The sequence below is a fragment of the Rattus norvegicus genome, chromosome 6 (assembly GCF_036323735.1).
Source record: "Rattus norvegicus strain BN/NHsdMcwi chromosome 6, GRCr8, whole genome shotgun sequence".
NCBI lineage: Eukaryota > Metazoa > Chordata > Mammalia > Rodentia > Muridae > Rattus > Rattus norvegicus.
In genome coordinates this window covers 12,517,875-12,536,423 of record NC_086024.1, presented here as the reverse complement: position 1 = coordinate 12,536,423, position 18,549 = coordinate 12,517,875, and the positions used below count along the sequence as shown (strand labels likewise).

At 48.2% G+C, this 18,549-nt stretch overlaps 1 protein-coding gene across 2 annotated transcripts in view; it reads right to left on the bottom strand.

The window, feature by feature from the left end:
• Kcnk12 (potassium two pore domain channel subfamily K member 12) overlaps positions 1 to 18,549 on the bottom strand; it is a 51,642-nt gene that overhangs the window by 7,827 nt on the left and 25,266 nt on the right. The window contains exon 2 of one of the 2 annotated variants that reach the window (XM_039112871.2): positions 2,926 to 3,198. The exons of the other annotated variant lie outside the window; for it this stretch is intronic. Coding sequence (XP_038968799.1) covers positions 2,926 to 3,198 — 273 coding nt within the window. The remainder of the gene's footprint in view (positions 1 to 2,925; positions 3,199 to 18,549) is intronic. 2 annotated transcript variants of the gene reach the window in all.

The following is an 18,549-nucleotide window of genomic DNA, read 5'->3' as shown; positions in this document are numbered from 1 at the left end:
CTGGTGTCTGTGGAAGATGCTGTTTAGGAAGCAGAAGGAAGTTCTTAAAGACAGTAGAAGGAAACGGAGCTGCTCTCTGTGTCGGTCCACTTAACAAACCCGTTCCTCTGTGCTGGCGTATCCGCCACACACAGTGTGTATCCGCCCACAGTGTCCCTGTAACCCGTAACGAGGCAGGCCCCACTCCTCAGAGGAAACCACAGTTGCTGGGGTCCCACGGCTGGGGGGAGGGGAGGCGTAGAGAACAACGTTAGCCCTAAGTGTCATGACTCTGTCTTTGTGTTTCTCCTGCACCATGGCCACCACCTTCAACTGAACATGAGAGGCACCACCGCTCTTCCTCGGTTGCATGGATGACATAAGCTGGTCGTTTAGATTTGAGCTGGCCCAGCGCTTGGGCACAGCATATGAGGTGTCTGTTGCTCCTGGATAACCACAGGCAGGGTACCCATCTCTCCCTTGGGATCCGACAGGCCAACCCTGCTCCGTATGGCTGAGCCTGTCTCTCTTCCTCCCTCCAGTGGGGGGGCAGATACCTAACCCCCACAACCTACCCCACGTCTGCCTCACTGGCTTCCACTGAGGCCTTCCTTTAGCGCTTGGATTTAGGGTGTGGATCTGGCTTCTTTTTGGACAGCAAAACTCCCAAGGGCTCCAGCAAGATGACCAATACCAGATAGGTGACCTTTAATACCAGCGTTATCTGTGCAGCCTGTTCCTATTGTCCCTGCACACAGTAGGGCCAGAACCTGTGCTGGAGTCTTCTTGTGGCTTTCTCTCGGTTTATACTCAGCACAAGTACTTGGGAGGGCAATGGTACTGGGGGGCTGTGGACCTCTCTGTTCCTAGGTGACAACAGGCCTCCAGCATATCACGGTGACAGGACTGTGAGGCTGCTGTCCTCACAAATGGGGCCCTGCTGACAAGGCCTTCAAGGCTTGAGGAGCCTGGGACCGAGACAGGGTAAACAGTGCTAATGGGCATCATGTACCCCTGGGTGACAGTCTCTGTGTGACACACAGGACACTGACACTCTCTTCCTATCCAGCCACTCTGTGAAGAGGTGTGACCACTCCACAACCCTGCCTGAAACACAGGCAAGGAGTTAATGTGGAAGTAGGGGTGCTTGCTGGACCCACTTGTCAGAGGCTGTGCCGCCCCAGGACCTGTGACACCTTTGCCATTAGGCAGTGGGAGATTTGTCCCTTTACCCCCACCCTCTACCCCCCAGGACCTTCTGCCAGGAGGTGCTGCACTGTTGACTCTGGGGAAAGGGGCAGAATTGATAGTTCAGTCTGGCATTCTCTTGAGACTAAAAGTGCCACTAAGAGTTTCTCCAGGATGATTTAACCATCGGGGTGCTCCAGCAGCTGGCTGTATGGCTATAGTGCAGATTCCAGCAATGGCCCACTCCAGGGGCGACTCGGTAACTTGCATTTTAACTAATATCTCCAAATGAATCTGCTATACAACAGCTGAAGTCGGTACGACGCTAAATTTAAGTTAAATATGTCAGTAGGCATCTTGAAGGATTTCTTGACGGGACTCTGTCCAGCTCTAGGTAGTTAATTAGAATTTCCACTGCAGGAATGTTTTCACTAGAAGACAGTTCCCTGTGTGAATTAGGACTGGGATTGTGGGGCCTACGTTTTGATTTGCTGGTCCCACCTGTTTGGGCGACACTTCCCTAGGAAGTCTAACGGCACCGTCCCATTTGACACTTTGAGGCGGTCTTGCTCTGTGACCTAGGCTTGCCTCAAACTTTCTGCAGTTCCCGTTTGAGGGCCGGGATTACAAGTACTGGAATTACAGGCATGCAATTAAATTGGCTTGGCTAAATTCAAATTTAATTCAATACTCAAGAATTCCAAGGCTGATGTGAGGATGGGCTCGGCTCAGGCTCTTTGTCTGGAAGTAGAAGAGAAGCAGATGTGGGGCGAGCTGTGAAGTGAGAGGCTGCACTGTGGATGGAATGCAGCCTGACTCTGTAAGAGAAGGAAAGAGGGGTGGGGGCCGGAGAGACGGTTCAGTGGGCAAGAGCGCGGCTGCTCTTCCAGAGGACCTGGGTCATAGTCCCAAAAGAACACATGCCACTCACAGCTGTCTGAAACTCCAGTTCCCAGGGATCTAGAGTTAGATACACAATACACACAGATACAGACACATGCAGGCAGAACACCAACACCATGAAATAAAAATGAAGGAAAAGGAGAGAGGAAAGAGGTTCTAGGCAGTGCTCCGTGGATGAAGTCTTGTCAGTTGAGAAAGACAGGATCAGAGACTTCCCAGGCACAAGCTGCAGACCTGGCATTTCACGCAGCAACCTGTCAGCCTGCTGTGTCACTCTCCTGGGTGGACAACCACCTATCCTGATAAGCCTGACGAGTTTGAGAGAGCCAAGGAGGGCTAGGAAAGGTTACTGACAGAAGAGCCCACAGAGGCTGCACCCCAGGAAGGCAAAGGACCCCAGGCCTCAGCTGAGCCCACACGACTCCAGGCACTATGCCAAGCGCTACACACTTAGCCATCCATTTAATTCTCGCCATAACAGGTCTCCTTGATTTTTAGCTCACGGCTTTCCCTGCCTTCTACATTTTAACATGTCTCAAATTGTCATGCGTCTTACAAGCAATGACAGAGTGTATGTGTGATGACATACACAGTTGGGAGTAACCACGCTGAATGGTGTGGTGCTTTTGATCGGATGAACTGTGGTGGGGATTACCATCATACCCGTTTGTGAGACTCATAAGAGGGATCCATCCAACGGATGAGGATGCTGAAGTTAGTAACATGCAATAACGTTCGTAGCTGGAAGAACTTGGGCTAAGGCAAGGGAAGAGAGTGGTACATGCGAGAGTTTGGAAGACAAGGAGGCTGTGCCCAGTGCAGCGGTGCTTAGCTCTAGAGACACAGCGGCATCACCTGGACACGCTACAGACAGTCCCAGCCTCCAGGTGCATCCACAGCAGCGCCTCCTGAAGGAAGTCCCCCGCCCCCGGGCGAGCGGGGGGGTGACAGGGAAAGCCCAGTGGGTGGAGGGAGTGATCGTGCTCAGTTTTGAAGACTGGAATTTCAAGAGCATCGTAGCCAGACTCCGGGACTGAGAAAGGCCTAGGAGTTGTACACAGGGTCTGGGGTGCATGAACTGGTCAGCCTTCGGGTGCCTGCATACAGCGGCTGTTGGAATTTGTGAATCTGTGGGGAAAAGAAAAGGAGAATGCTGGGAGAAGCTTCTATTCACCTCACAACTTGCATGAAAAATGATATGCGGTTCTGCTTTCTAGGAATGAAAAACTCTAGATGTCTCAGAGAAAGTCAGGAAGTCTCCATTCCCAAGACGTGGGCACCTTTCATGGACTGCTGAGGGCAGGAGCTGTGGGGACGGGCATTGTGCTCCCTCTACGAGTGAGGTCACATGGACAAAACACTTCTCTGTATCCTCTGCTTTTCCCTTTCCACAATCTTTCACTGTGGTTATGAGCACAGAAGGAGAATGTAGTTTCCACGGGGGCTAGGGAGTGGTAGAATGGTCTTGTGGGAAACACCTTGGGCCAGACGTGGGCCCTATGTCATAGCTAATGTACTTCAGGGCAGACGTGTGAGGAAAGTGCACTTTAAAACATCACCTAGGAATCTGGGCACTGGAAACAAACTCAGTCTGGCTTCATCATGGACCTGTCTTTCCCTTCAGTGAGTCTCAGCTTCACCTCTGGGCTCCCCTCCAGCTTTGACCTCTCTGCTGGGTGGGAGGTCCATGGAGAGGTAAGTACCAGCGTGGTCAATCCCAAAAGAGAGATAAGATAGATAACAGGTAGGTAAATGGACAGATGATAGGTAGATACATGGATACATGATACGTAGATAGATGATACAGAATAGATGATACGTAGATAGATGATAAAGGATACACAGGTAGATAGATGATATAGGATACACAGGTAGATAGATGATATAGGATACACAGGTAGATAGATGATATAGGATACACAGGTAGATAGATGATATAGGATACACAGGTAGATAGATGATATATGATAGATAATAGGTAGATAGATGAGAGATGTTGGTAGGAAAGCTGAGACTGAGGCCTTCTGGTCCATCTTAGTTGCTGCTTGTGCTTGGGCCAATTTGAAAGCAGGAGTGTCTGGCTTAGGCCTCTCCTTGTGGATACAGGGGTGCGTGTCTGTCTCACTCCAGTGTTTGGTGACTGGATATAGAGGCAGGAGCCAGCCAGTCACAGGACAAAAGCACTGCTTCCCATCATCCTAGGTCGACTTGCTTGCCTTGGGACCTGGGAGATGACTTTCTTTGTTTAATGTCAGGAGCCTGAGGGCTGGGAAGTGGGACTGATGTGCAGGCCTGTGTTTTCTCTTCCTTGGTGACCAAGATGTAATCTGAGGCCTTGTACATGTACACATGCGAAGTGGCTCCTTACCTCTGCGCTGCAGCCCAGCCTCTAGCTAGGCCAGCACTTTTCAACCTGAGAAAGGTTTTAGTAAACTGTGAGCAAAAAGCAGTTCCCTGGAGCTCTGTGCCCTGGCATAGATTTCCTGCTGGGGCTGTTCTCCACCCCCACTTTGTGCCTGTCTCTGGGATTAAACTCTTCTCTCCTCACCAGAAATCATTCAACAAAATGAGTTATTAAAAGCCGGTTAACTACTCCTGCCTCCGGGTAGCTCCCGCTTCACAACCTCTCCTGGGGAGCCGCTGTCAAATGCAGGCCCTGTGGAGCAGCAGGGAAGATGACTCATTTACATAGAGTCAGGCTCTATTCTTCCCCCCCTACCCCCCAGCTCTGTCCCTGTCTCTCTGATGACTAATCCCCTTCAAGGATGAGATCACCACCCCTCCTGCACCCCCACCAAGAGAGCAGAACCCCAGCCTCAGTCCCAAGACTTGGGGCAGAGACAGAACCTAAAACCAGGCAAGTTCTTGGCTGAGGCAGAAGTGTGGCTAGTAAGAGCCCAGAGTTAGGAGCAGCTGACTGCAAAGTTGTCCTACTGTCTGCTAAGCCCTGCTCCTTGATCTTCCCATTTTAGAATACTCTGATGGTGCTCCAGGGATGACCAGAAAGACTCCAGCTTCCCCTCAGATAAACAGAGAAGGGATGGGAGAAAGCAGCCCCTCTAAACACAATGGTTCTAGAAGAGAAAGAAGTCGTGGAAGGTTCAACTCCATTCAGCCAGGTCTTTCCATACGAGGAGACACCTTGTGTAGGTTTGGGCTGCCTTGAGGGATTCTGTGCCTAGGCTGGAGAGGCATGGTGCTGAAAGACCACTGGGGTAGGGAAGACCCCACTCAAATCTCGAGATGAAGCAACCCCCGAAGAACTCACGAGAAACCGGTCTTGATGTAATAAACAAGAGGTGTATTTGAGGAACCAGAATTCTGGGGACGACACGTATCTCACACAGGAGACAGAGGATTCGACCCCGAGCCCAATTAGGGGAAGGGATTTATAGGGAAAAATTACATAGGCAGTTGGCAACAGTCACACAAAGCAATTTCATTGGTTTGTTCACATTGGCACACGCGCTCTAACTTGGGCTCAGTTCAACTCTAGGCCACCCTGCTTTTGGGGCAAGCTGACCCTAGTTCTTGTTTTTCTCAGGACTGTTCAGTCAGGCCTTATCGAGGCCAGATGGTTTGTGGTGGCTATAGCCAGGCTACATCCCCAAAACCTGTTATGTTATTCTTTGCTGTGAGGTGCACTTGTCCTCACAGCAGGGTCAGTGGGAGCTAGTTTAAAATCTTTATTCTTTCAGTGCTTAGGGAGAAAGAGGACAGAGCCCCTAAAAGCTAGCTGCCGGGATGCCTCAGTGACCTACAGAGATATACAGCCTTGATCTTTTTTTGACTATGGTGTTCTACATCTGTCAGCAACTCCCACAGACGGTGGCCTGTTGGCTGTTCATAGTAGACAAGAAGACAAGAAGTCACAGGAACAGACTCACGGCTTTAAAGCAGCATCCAGAGAAATACCCAGGAGGGTTCACAAGGAATCCCTGTCTGCCCTGCCAACCTGCTGACATGCCCCATCCAGAGGCTGGCAGACAGGTCCATCAAAGAACTACCATAACACCTCACAGTGTGTCAGCTTAGAGCCTGGCAGGGGTCAGCAGGGGTGGAACTGTTGTGGCTGAGCTGAGGACCTAGACGGGGCTGGTTCTAAGTTTGAATTCTGCTCTCAGTGGCTGTAGCAGGAGAGCCAATGACCAGTCGTTGTACAGGAAGTAGGTGGAACCTTGGAGTGAATGAAACCTTTGGAACCCCAGGCCTAGCACCCCATTAGTGCTTTTGGAGGTGCAATCCAGCGTCATTACACAGGCTTGGGAAAGGAATGCATATGAAAGAAGAAACACAGAACACAGGGCATAGTTTATGACACCCAAAGTCTTTCCACTGTCTTCTTGAACTCTACCCTGCCCCATCCCCCAGGTAAAAGGTTGAAGCTGTGATCTTGTTTCAGAGCACATACCTGATTGCATCATGCAGTGGTTTGCTGTGGTCAGGATGCTACCTTGGCTTGCTGTCTTCTGTGTGGAAGACATGGGGGCTGTGGTGGTTTGAATAGGAATGGCCCCCATAGGCTCATAGATTTGAATCCTTGGTCAGTAGGGAAATGGTGCTATTTGGAGGTGTGGCTTTGTCAGAGTAGGTGTGGCTTCATTGAAGGAAGTGTGTCCCTCAGGGTAGTCTTTGATGTTTCAATATTCAAGCCTGGCCTAGTGTCACTCTCTCTTCCTGCTATCTGCTGAAATGTAAAAACTACAGCACCATGTCTGCCTGCATGCCATCATGGTTCCCACCATTTTGATAATGGACTGAATCTCTGAACTGTAAGCCAGCCCCAATGAAATGTTTTCTTTGTGAGAGTTGCTGTGATCATGGTGTCTCGTCATAGCAACAGGACATTGAATAGACAGGGGCCAAGACTTGGAGCTCTCAGCGACCTTGGTGAAGGTCACAGAATAATGCACTGGACAGGGCCCTCCAAAATCTTGTTCCTCCTCCTTCACTGAGCAGCCTTTCCCTGTCCTAGTGAGCAGAGGTACCCCTTGGAACACTGTGCCTCCTGCACACTACCTCACCTCGTGGGTTTTCTGGAAGCACAGCCTGACAGTGTCACCTCTGTTCTATCTGTCTGAGCTCTGACTGTTTTCCCTGACCATCAGTGATGCGTTTCCTGCACTCTTTGCCTTGTGAATGGACCCATCAGCATGTGGCACATTTTGAATTTTTTATTACATTATTTTTCAATTTATTTATTGGGTGGGGTATAGCATACTTAGGCCTGGGTGCAGAGGTCAGAAGACAAATTGTATGAGTGAATTCTCTCCTTCTAATGTGTGGGTCCTGGGGATTGAACTCAGATCCTAAGATTTGGCAGCAATGCCTTTATCCTCTGAGCCATCTCACTGGCCCTCCAAACAGTACCTTCTTCTCTTCAGGCTAGTCCTGAAGTGTCATGGTGTCTGTGGCTGCTCTGTGGTTGATTGTCCTGAAGTCTTATTTAGCCCTTTGTGTTTTTCCATTCTGTCGGGCTACTGAGGATACACAATTTTCCAGGCTTCTTCCCACCCCGAGGGAATAGTTTTGACATTCTTCCTGGAACTGACTCTGTCAGTCACCAGCAGATGTTGTTCCAGGATCACGGCCTCCATGTTGGATGGAGTTGCATTCCTTTAACGAGTTTCTAAAGCCTTTCTTGGTCTTTGGGCTGAAACTGCTTCTATATGTACGGTGTTTTTGATACATGAAGGTAGGGAAGGAGGACGACTGTGATCAGTAACATTGGCAAACCACCGAAGACACCAGGAAAGCACCTGCTGAACAAATTGGCTTTGCAGGCACACTGTGAGCTCCCTGCACACCATGGGGGCGCATCTGTGAGGAGGCACCTTTCAAGGGCTGATTCTGTGATCTGGGCTTGACTTTGAGGATGGGGGAAGACTGAAGGCAGCAAGCAGGCTTTGCTCTGGATTGAATGTTGTTGCCACAGAGTGGAGCAAGCCTCGATCACTCTTAGAAGGCAGACGGGAACCACAGAGCACTCTCACTCGCTTGGTTGCTTGGTCTGGTGGACGCTCATCTTGTGGTCTATGTTAGGACTGGGTTGTGGGGTTTGTTCTTAGCTCTCTCCTTTATGGTCATTGGTAGAAATTCTGTCCAGTCACAAGGCAGCAGAGCCCTTCTGTGAGCCCCAGGCTAGCTTCTGGCTTTGAGGAGTTGTCTTCGCCCATCACCAAACAGCTCTGTCCTCACTGTCCCAAGGGAGCACCCATTGGCTGCCGTTCACTATGTTTGTAGGAGAATGTGCATGCCAGTGTCTACTTTCTTCGGCGTATGTGCAGCTGTGTGCGCAGAAGCACTCTTCCTATGGGGAGCATATCTCTGAGTGCTGAAGATATGATTTTCATTTTAAGTTTCTTCTGTATGATTTTATAAATATTTCACATTTCTGGGCAAAAGTGGGGGTTCTTGCTTTTGTCCTTTTGCAGTGTTGGGGATTGAACTTACCATCTTGCATGTGCTAGGCAAGTGCTCTACCACTAAGCTATATCTTCATCTCTAGTAGAGGGGACCCAGTACTACAGTGACAGTGAAGGCGTTACCTATGGAAATGACTGCAAAGGAGATGCTACGTGAAGCCAGGAAGCTCTGGGAGAAGGGGGGAGGGCTTCTTAGAGGAGGCGTTTTTGGGTCTGAGTAGATGCCCAGTCAGCAGAGAGGGCACTGAGATTCAGGGATGCTGTAGGTAAGGCCTCCTAGGAGCACATGAGGAACTGGTGCCCATTTATTAAACACTTCCTGAGGGCCTAGAGTTTGCCAGGCACTGTGCCAGGACCTTGAGAGTCATCAGTGAGCCAAATGGTTCACTGCTCCATGGCACTTATGGCCAAGTGTGGAAGATGGAGGGCAAACCGCAAACAATACACGGTATGTTACGGTGTGATGGAACTGAGTGCCAAAGAATAGAATAAACAGCAGGCGGAGGGAGTGGGGTGCCAAGGGAAGGGAAGAGAAGGCAGGCTCGGTGGTGAGTGGGGTGGGTCAAAGGTCTCAGGAGACAGCAGCATCTGGATGGGGCCACCAGCAGCTTGCACAGAGGCACTGAGGCAGGAGACCTCAGAGGGAGAAAGGGGGCCAAAGAGATCACCCATGAATCTCTGACATACTCCCAAGTGACACAGATACCTAAGATGGGAAGGCCTGTCCCTCGTTGGTTGGAGTAAGAGAGAACCAAATCCACCAATGACTTTACAGAAGGAGAAGAAAATCCAGGAGATTTCAACAGCAGTGCAGGTGATGAACATGGTTGGTGACATTTTTATCTTCCAGAATTTCATTCGATTTTAAAAGGGAATTGCAAGAATAGCCATCAGTGCGCGCCCGCACGCACGTGTGTGTGTGTGTGTGTGTGTGTTTATAAGTGTGTATGTAAGTGTGCATGTGTGAGTGTATGTATGTGCATGCATGTGCGAATATGAATGTACACATGCTTGTGTGAGCTGTGTGCGTGTGTGCATTTGTGTGTGTGCAAGTGTGCTTATGTGTGTGCACGCACATGTGTATGGACATACGTATGCATTGAAAAGAGGAGACCCAGACAGGGCAATAGTCAGAGGAGCTAAAGGGACCAACCTAAGGCCACAACAGGAGAGAACAAACTTGGATTCTAAAGGATGTAGGAGGTTAAAGACAGAGAAACAAGCTGACATGGTGTGGCCCCAGTTCTTGGGAACTGGAAGTTCAAAGCCATCCTCTGTTACATGATAGAAAACCAAATCAGAATTATCCAAATGAAACCAACAGCTAAAATAAAGCCAAACAACCAAAGTTAAGAGGGAAACCTCAGCTCTCTGAGGATTGGCAGCTGAGAAGTGGCCTGCTCTGGGCATGAGAGAAGGGTGGAGGGGAGGTCTGGAGCACTTACTGGGGATCTGAGGGCATCCGTACACCAGGGGTGCCACTTTGCCTCAGAGAGACAGAGCAAGCCACACATGTTTTGGGATGCGACGACCAATCCACAGGCCTGCAGTCATGGACTTGGGTCCACCCAGTTACCACACCTCACTGGGACCTTCGGCAAGCCACATGCTACATTTCCGTTTCCTTGTCCATCAGATAGAGACAGGTTGGGAGGGACACACAAACAGCCTATGTACCTAGCAGAGAATTTAGTGGAGAGTAGACAATACGATTTATTGGTTTATTATTGAGCTTGGGTTCCTGCATAAGGAAAAGTAGGGAGGGCCAGGTCACACGGGGCAGGCCTCTAGCTTGCCCAAGATACAACAGGCAAGGGTGCCATTTTTTTTTGGACTCAACTATGCACTCAACTATTAGTAGTGTTTACAATGTTATAAAGAGATGGCCATGAGGTGAGGCTGCCGTGCCAAGGGGCCTAGTGTCTGGCTGGGATGAGAGGAACACTAGCTCCCAACTTTGACTTTCCAGGAGCTTAATGATAGTCAAAGAGTCCCTCTGGTGAGAATTCCAAATGACATCTCTTTAGAAGACATTCATTTTCATTATTCATAGATTACATGTTTGTGTGCCTCTGTGTGGTATGTGTACAAGTGCAGGTGCCTGGAGACCAGGAGTGGGCATCAGATCTCCTAGAGCTTAAGGCAGGCGCTGGGAACCGAACTCAAGTCCTCTGCAAGAGCAGTACCCACTTCTAACTGCTGAGCCACCTCTCCAGCCACTGCAAACGCCATCTCTATGGCCGTATGGTGTGAAGGGTTAATTTTGACTGACAGCTTGACACAATGTAGATTTCTGGAAAAAGAGTCTCAATGAGGGATGGACCAACTAGGTTGACCTGAGGGCATGCCTGTGTCTTGACTGTTTTAATTCATGTGGGGATGCACATCCCACTGTTGGAGACTTTATTCCCTAGATCCAGGACCCTGGGCTGTTGAGAGGGGTTAAGCACAAATAAGCATTTAGGCACTGGTTTCTCTCTCCAGCTCCTTCAAGTTTTTGCCTTAACTCTCCTACGATGAATTGTAACCTGGGATTGTAGGCCAAAACAAGCCCTTTCTCAAAGTTGCTATTGTTAGGGTATTTTATCACATAAAACTAATGCAGATAGGTAGAAAATATATTAGAAAATAGAGTGTAGACCACAGAAATGACTTCTCTATGGCTAGTAGGGATCATAGAGACACCCGTTTTGAAGCCATTTCTGTCTTCTGCAAAACCAGAGGAAGAAGACTGCTGTCCATGACCCACATTTAAGTGTCTGCAAAATTCCTTTCTCAGTTCCTGAAGCATTGGTTCCTATGGTGTTTTCATCCTTTAAGGAGCCCTGTGGCTGAACTTGCTACTTTGTGGGCTCTTTTTCCCCATCCTTTATCCTTCCCCATCTCACCCCTATCAAGAGAGAGAGAGAGAGAGAGAGAGAGAGAGAGAGAGAGAGAATCCCCAAATCTAATTTTTTTTTCGTTTCTTCTTTGAGCACAACTATTATCAAACCACAACCAAGCTCCCTGAATGACCACCAACCACCAACCCTGCCTCTTGGGGGCTTTAGCAATGTATATTCTAAAAAGTTCCCAGAATTCCAACACAATTGCAGAAACTATCTGTAGCTACAAAACCACACCTCTGCTATAGCATGAGGCAAATCATAGTCATCTCCTTCCGACTGTCAGCCCACATCCTACATTTGGGATTAAAATAAAAGCACATTCTTATAATATTTCCATTTTTTTTTAAGAACCCAAAATTCCAAAATTGTCGCTACATTTCCACCTTCCTGCTTCAAGCCGTTAATTGTGCTGCGTGTACCAGGAAATTATAACAGAGACGTTTGCAATAAGATGAACATGTTTCGGGTTAGTGGGTTTTTGGGAGACCTCTTCTTCTTTCCACTGAAACAGCTTTTCCTTTGATGTAGGGAAGCGGCAGCTAAGCAATTCCATCACCTGTGTTAAATTGCATCTTTCTTCTTATGTAGGCCATAATTTTAATTTCTCCTCTGAGATCTTCATCTGTAATTCCTGAATGCACAATGAATCCTCAGGAAGTCAGTCCACTCCTTCCCAAGACCATCCCGACAGTCCTGATGATTGCAGAGGACCATAAACTCCAATAGCTATTTTTACAACATTGATTTGCGGGGGGGGGGGGGTAGAGTAAGATGTTTTTCTGTGGCCAAGTCTAGAGCTGCATACCTGCAGAAGTATGCGTTAAATCTCTAAGTGAGTGAAGCTTGTCCAGTCTGCATGCTACTTGGGCGAAATGGCTAGTAATTTTTGCTGTGCATGTGGGAGGGCTGAGTCAGGCCCTGAAGGCTGTCTGATGGTAAGAAATGATCTTGAATATCTCCCTTGAACCTACACTCATTGGTCCATTGGCAGCCCTTGCCACATTGCCTATACACCCCTGGAAGCTGAGGCCTCCTTTCTGGTTTATAATTAGGAAAAAACATTACCCTTAAAGATGTTTTGTTCATAATTTTGTTGCAAATGACCAAATTTCCCACAGTGAAAGCACAGGGCACTTTGAGATCTGACACCTTTAGTGGCTTTGTCATAACTCTTAGCAAATGACCGTATTTCCTGCAATTGAGGTACCAGACATTTTGATATTGGGGACCTCTAGGTGTTAGCATGATACATGTTAGAACCAACATCAACTATATCCCTTATTCATTCATCCACAGGTGCTGCCCCCCTTAATAATCTAATTACTTGGGGTTGGGGATTTAGCTCAGTGGTAGAGTGCTTGCCTAGGAAGCGCAAGGCCCTAGGTTCGGTCCCCAGCTCCGAAAAAAAGAACCAAAAAAAAAAATAATCTAATTACTTTGGTATTTGTATTTTCTAACACCAAGTTCTCTATCAACACCTGTCTTGTGTCAGAGTCAGATATGGCTTTGTTCACAGCTGAGACTACTCTTTGTAAAAAGTCTGTTGAAGCCTTTTCCAGAGCCTTGTATAATCTTTGTAAATGAAGCAGAGTTTCTCCTGAGCTCCTTGTCTTTGTCCGAAACTCTGAAAGCTGTTAAACAACATTGTTCTACAGTGACGCCATCAAATTGAATTTGTTCTTGTATATCAGAGCACCGTCCTTCACTCAGCAACTGGGTCTTTTACTATATTCATTCCCCTCACTCTGTTTCACTGTTCAATATTCAATTTCCTCCCTCCACCATGTTAACCACTGCAACTGTGGACCAGCTTTTAGTACAGCTGTTACAATCCCTTCCAGTCTTGGAGAATAATTCTGTTTTGAGTTGCCCAGTTATTTAGAATTTGTTTCACATAAAGCAAGTGCATCCCATATGAGATTGTGACCTTTTAAAAATGCTTTCGAACTATCATTTCTACAGGACGCCATCCTATCTCGTCATAACCTTGCTGTATAGTATTAGCAGGCAGGCATATACTGTATGACTCCTGGGAAACCTGCAGGAAACGCCTGCTGTCTTGCTCAGTCACTGGGACTAAGCTTTTTTTGTTCTCTCTTTTCTAATGCTCCTTGCTCCCCAAGAGCTTCTCCTTCACCCACAACTTCTCCAGTTGCACTGACAACTCTGCAATCCTTTCAGAAAAGAGAGGATAGTGGCCTCCCTTTGTTTCTCATTTCAGCCATTTTGGTTTTTTGTTTGTTTGTTTCTTTTGTTTGTTTGTTTCTCAGGCCCCTTCATTTCAACCTGCAATTCTCCCAACCATTCAGCCATTCTTCCAACCTTCTTTTAAAAAAAACAGTATATATGAAGGGGAAAAAAAGAAAGAAAAATAAAAAATAGAAATTCACTCTGGGAGCAGAGTGGGGTATCTCAGCAGTAGCAGGCTTCAAAATTTATTTTATTTTATTTTTTTGCTGCTGTTTTTTGGGGGAAACACTCATTCCTTCATCCCCTACTGTTTTCTCTACAGCATTTGAGATCAAAATATCCATTTTTATCCTTAACTTTCATGCCCCATGGTAGTCCCTGATCTTGGCTAATTTGTGGATTCTTCTTTTTCCTACCTTTTCTCCCCCCTGGTTTTTCTTCCTATCACACTAGATAGGAGAAAAAGAGAGAGAGAGAGAGAGAGAGAGAGAGAGAGAGAGAGAGAACTGAATCTAGTTTCTTTTCTTTTGTTTCTTCTTTGAGCATGACTACTAACACACTGCAACCAACCCCCAGAACTACCAACAGCCACCAACCAACCCCCAGAACTACCACCAACCACCAACCAACCCCCAGAACTACCACCAACCACCAACCAATCCCCAGAACTACCAACAGCCACCAACTAACCTCCAGAACTACCAACAGCCTCCAACCAAACCCCAGAACTACCAACAGCCACCAACCAACCCCCAGAACTACCACCAACCACCAACCAATCCCCAGAACTACCAACAGCCACCAACTAACCTCCAGAACTACCAACAGCCTCCAACCAAACCCCAGAACTACCAACAGCCACCAACCAACCTCCAGAACTACCACCAACCACCAACCAACCCCCAGAACTACCAACAGCCACCAACCAACCTCCAGAACTACCAACAACCACCAACCAACCCCCAGAACTACCAACAGCCACCAACCAACCCCCAGAACTACCAACAGCCACCAACCAACCCCCAGAACTACCAACAGCCACCAACCAACCCCCAGAACTACCAACAGCCACCAACCAACCCCCAGAACTACCAACAGCCTCCAACCAACCCCCAGAACTACCACCAACCACCAACCAACCCCCAGAATTACCACCAACCACCAAATAACCCCCAGAACTACCACCAACCACCAACCAATCCCCAGAACTACCAACAGCTCCAACCAACCCCCAGAACTACCAACAGCCTCCAACCAACCCCCAGAACTACCAACAGCCTCCAACCAACCCCCAGAACTACCAACAGCCTCCAACCAACCCCCAGAACTACCAACAGCCACCAACCAACCCCCAGAACTACCAACAGCCACCAACCAACCCCCAGAACTACCACCAACCACCAACCAACCCCCAGAACTACCAACAGCCTCCAACCAACCCCCAGAACTATCAACAACCACCAACCAACCCCCAGAACTACCAACTGCCACCAACCAACCCCCAGAACTACCAACAGCCTCCAACCAACCCCCAGAACTACCAACAGCCACCAACCAACCCCCAGAACTACCAACTGCCACCAACCAACACCCCCAGAACTATGACCAACTACCAACCAACCCCCAGAACTACCAACAGCCACCAAACAACCCCCAGAACTACCAACAGCCACTAAACAACCCCCAGAACTACCAACAACCACCAACTCCACCTCTTGGGATCCTAGCATTTATACACTGTCTTAGTGAGGTTTTCATTACTGTGTGAACAGACACCATGACCAAAGTAACTCTTATAAACTCTTTAATTGGGGCTGGCTTACAGGTTCAGAGGTTCACTCCATTGTTATCATGGTGGGAAGCGTGGCAGCATCCAGGCAGGCATGGTGCTCTAGAAGGAGCTGAGAGTTCTACATCTTGAACTGAAGGTACCTAGGAGGAGACTGTCTTCTGCAAGCAGCCAGGAGGAGAGTCTCTTTCACACTGCGTGGAGCCTGAGCACTAGGAGACCTGAAAGCCCACAGTGACACACTTCCTCCAACAAGACCACACCACTTCCCATGGGCCAACATACTCAAACCACCACATACACCAACCATCTGAAAAGTTCCCAGAATTCCAAACATCACACAATTGCAGAAACATCACACTATCTGCAGCTGGCAAAACATGTCTGTCAGAGCATGAGGCAAGTCATAGGAGCTGCAAAGCAGCCCCTTCATCTGGGTTGAAATGTATTCTTATAATATTTTTGTGTTTTTAAAATAAACCAAAATTCCAAAAATTATTACTACAGAATCCTGGACTTCCTGTTGCCCAGGACCATGGCAGAGCAGCTTGGAAGGATTACTGCAGTGCTGGGTTTCAGACTTGAACTTCTCACCTTTACCATCATCATCATCATCATCATCATCATCATCATCACCATCATCGCCACCACCACCACCACCACCACCACCACCATCACCATCATCATCATCATTTCTGAGCTCCCTTCATCATCCTTCTGCCTAATTCTTTTCCTCAAGTCTACAGGAGCTGATGATGGACAGCCAGGATGTGCTCACAGGCTTCTGAGGCCCACGTCAGGCATGACTGTGCCCACATCTTTTGTCCGGGTCCCAGTACTCTGAATGTGGCTGTATTGGTAGATAGCTCCTTTGAGGTACAGGCAGCAAAGAGACCCTCATGTGACCCCGTTAAAGGAAGCAATGAGGGCCTAGAGACATACAGAGGGTCAACAACAGGACGACACAGAGAGACACAGGAGGCTTACAGAGAAGCCAAATCCATGACCCTCAGTGAGGTTCGTGTGTTCTGGCGAGATGCCTGCCCACGATGTCACAGAGCCAAACCAGCTCCACATGGCTGGCTGCAGGAGCACAACCCTGGCCACTGTTTCCAGCAACAGTAGAGGCAGCAGGGAGTCCAGGATGCAAAGCCTCCTTAGTCAGGAGGCTCCTTTTGTTTATCCCACTGACTGCAGGGGGTGTTCATACCCAAAGAAAGCCTCCCCTGTGAGGTGGGTCATCTGCCTCTGGCTCTTCTCGGTTGACATCACTGGACCATCACCCTCCTGGAGGTTGATGGTAGCTGCTCAGCCCAAGGACAAATGCCATTGCAAGCAACTCCAGTTTTAGTGTCTTTCTGGTCCATTATAAATCAGGACTCAGAAGGTACTCAGTAAACAGGACAACAACATTTTTGCTTTGGCAAAAAATGAGTCTAGGTGGTGGCAAGATGACACAGCAGAAAAAGCAGTTGCCTCCAAATCTGAGTCCCCAGAACCTATATGGTGGGAAGAGAGAACTGACTTCTGAGAGTGTCCCCTGGTCCCCATGTGCCCTTTATAGCAAGCACACACACACACACACACACACACACACACACACACACACACACACACAGAGAGATATACACACACACAGATACACACACACAGATACACAGACACCCACATACACAGAGAGAGAGAGAGACACACACACATGCACACACACAGACACACACACATACATACACACACACAAAGACACACACAAACAGAGACACACACAATAACACATACACAATACACACACACACACACACACACACTAAATACATGTAAAAATAATTAGTCTAAAGCCAATGGCTTAGTAGGCCCAGGTGCTTGCTGTCAAACCTGATGACCAGAATTTAACCCCCGGGAACCACAAAGTGGAAGGAGAGAACCAACCTCAAGCAAGTCACCTTTTGACTTCCGTGCAAGTGCTGTCTTTTAAGTCTCTACCCCCAGCCAAACATGCAAAATATTAAAAAATTTTTTAAAGAAACTTGTACAATAAAGATGTTTAAAAATTAGCAAGGTATCACAACATATGCCTGTAATCCCGACACCCAAGAGGCCGAGACAGGAGGATCACTTTAAATTTGAGGCCCGTTTGGACTACAGAATGAAACTCCATCTAAAACAATACACAGGGCAAACAAGATGGCTCAGAGGGTAAAGGAGCTTGCTGCCAAGTCTGATGACCTGAGTTCAGTTCCCAGTGTCCACACAATAGAAGAGAGCAGGAACTCCTGAAAGTTGTTCTCTGACCTTCACACACGGGCTGTATGTAGTACATCTGTGTGTGCACACATACACAACCACACAGGAAAATGCAATAAAACCTAGCAAACGAATCTACTTATATCTCCATAAACTGAAAGCTACCACCTTCAGTTCTTTTGTTCTGACAGTGTCGCATGTATTGCAGACTGGCCTTGAACCCTTGTTCCTGCCTCCATCTCCTAGGGGCTGAGATGACAGATATGGATGGGGTTGCAAGCACCAGCACATGCTGACCGTACAAGTCCAGCGCGGATGGCATGAGGGAGAGGACCAATGCCAAGAGAGGGTACCCAGGCTGCCGCTGCCTTCCAGCACGGCCAGTGCCTGTTGCCAGTGCCTGTTGGAGCCACGAAGTACAGGCTGCAAAAGTGTCCAGGCTTCCACACCAGCTAGTGGAAAAGCGCTTTCACTTCCAAATAAGGAAGGGAATGTATGCGGCTTAGGGAGTTTGCCCAGCACTCCATAAACCAGGTATGGTAGCACAGGCCTACCATGCCAGCACTGGAGAGCTAGAGGAGAAAGAGCGGAAGGTCAAGATCCTCCTTGGCTAGTTCAGGGTCCGCTTGGACCACCAGAACTCGCTCCCCAAAAAGACAACAAAATACACCCACTCAGTCCATTCACAGGTTGGCGTGTGGCTGTAATATTTTTAAAGGAATAAATTGAGGTAGGAGTTTTAAAAAAACTAATTATTTTTATCTTACGTGTATGGGTGTTTTGCCTGTGTATATGTCTGTGCACTATGTGTGTGTAGTGCCCCCAGAGGCGGGAAGAGAGCATCAGATCCTCCTGAACACAAGTGGTAGATGGTTGTTAGACACCGCATGGGTACTGGGAAGTAAACGTGGGTCTCCTGCTGCTAACTGCTGAGACATCTCTC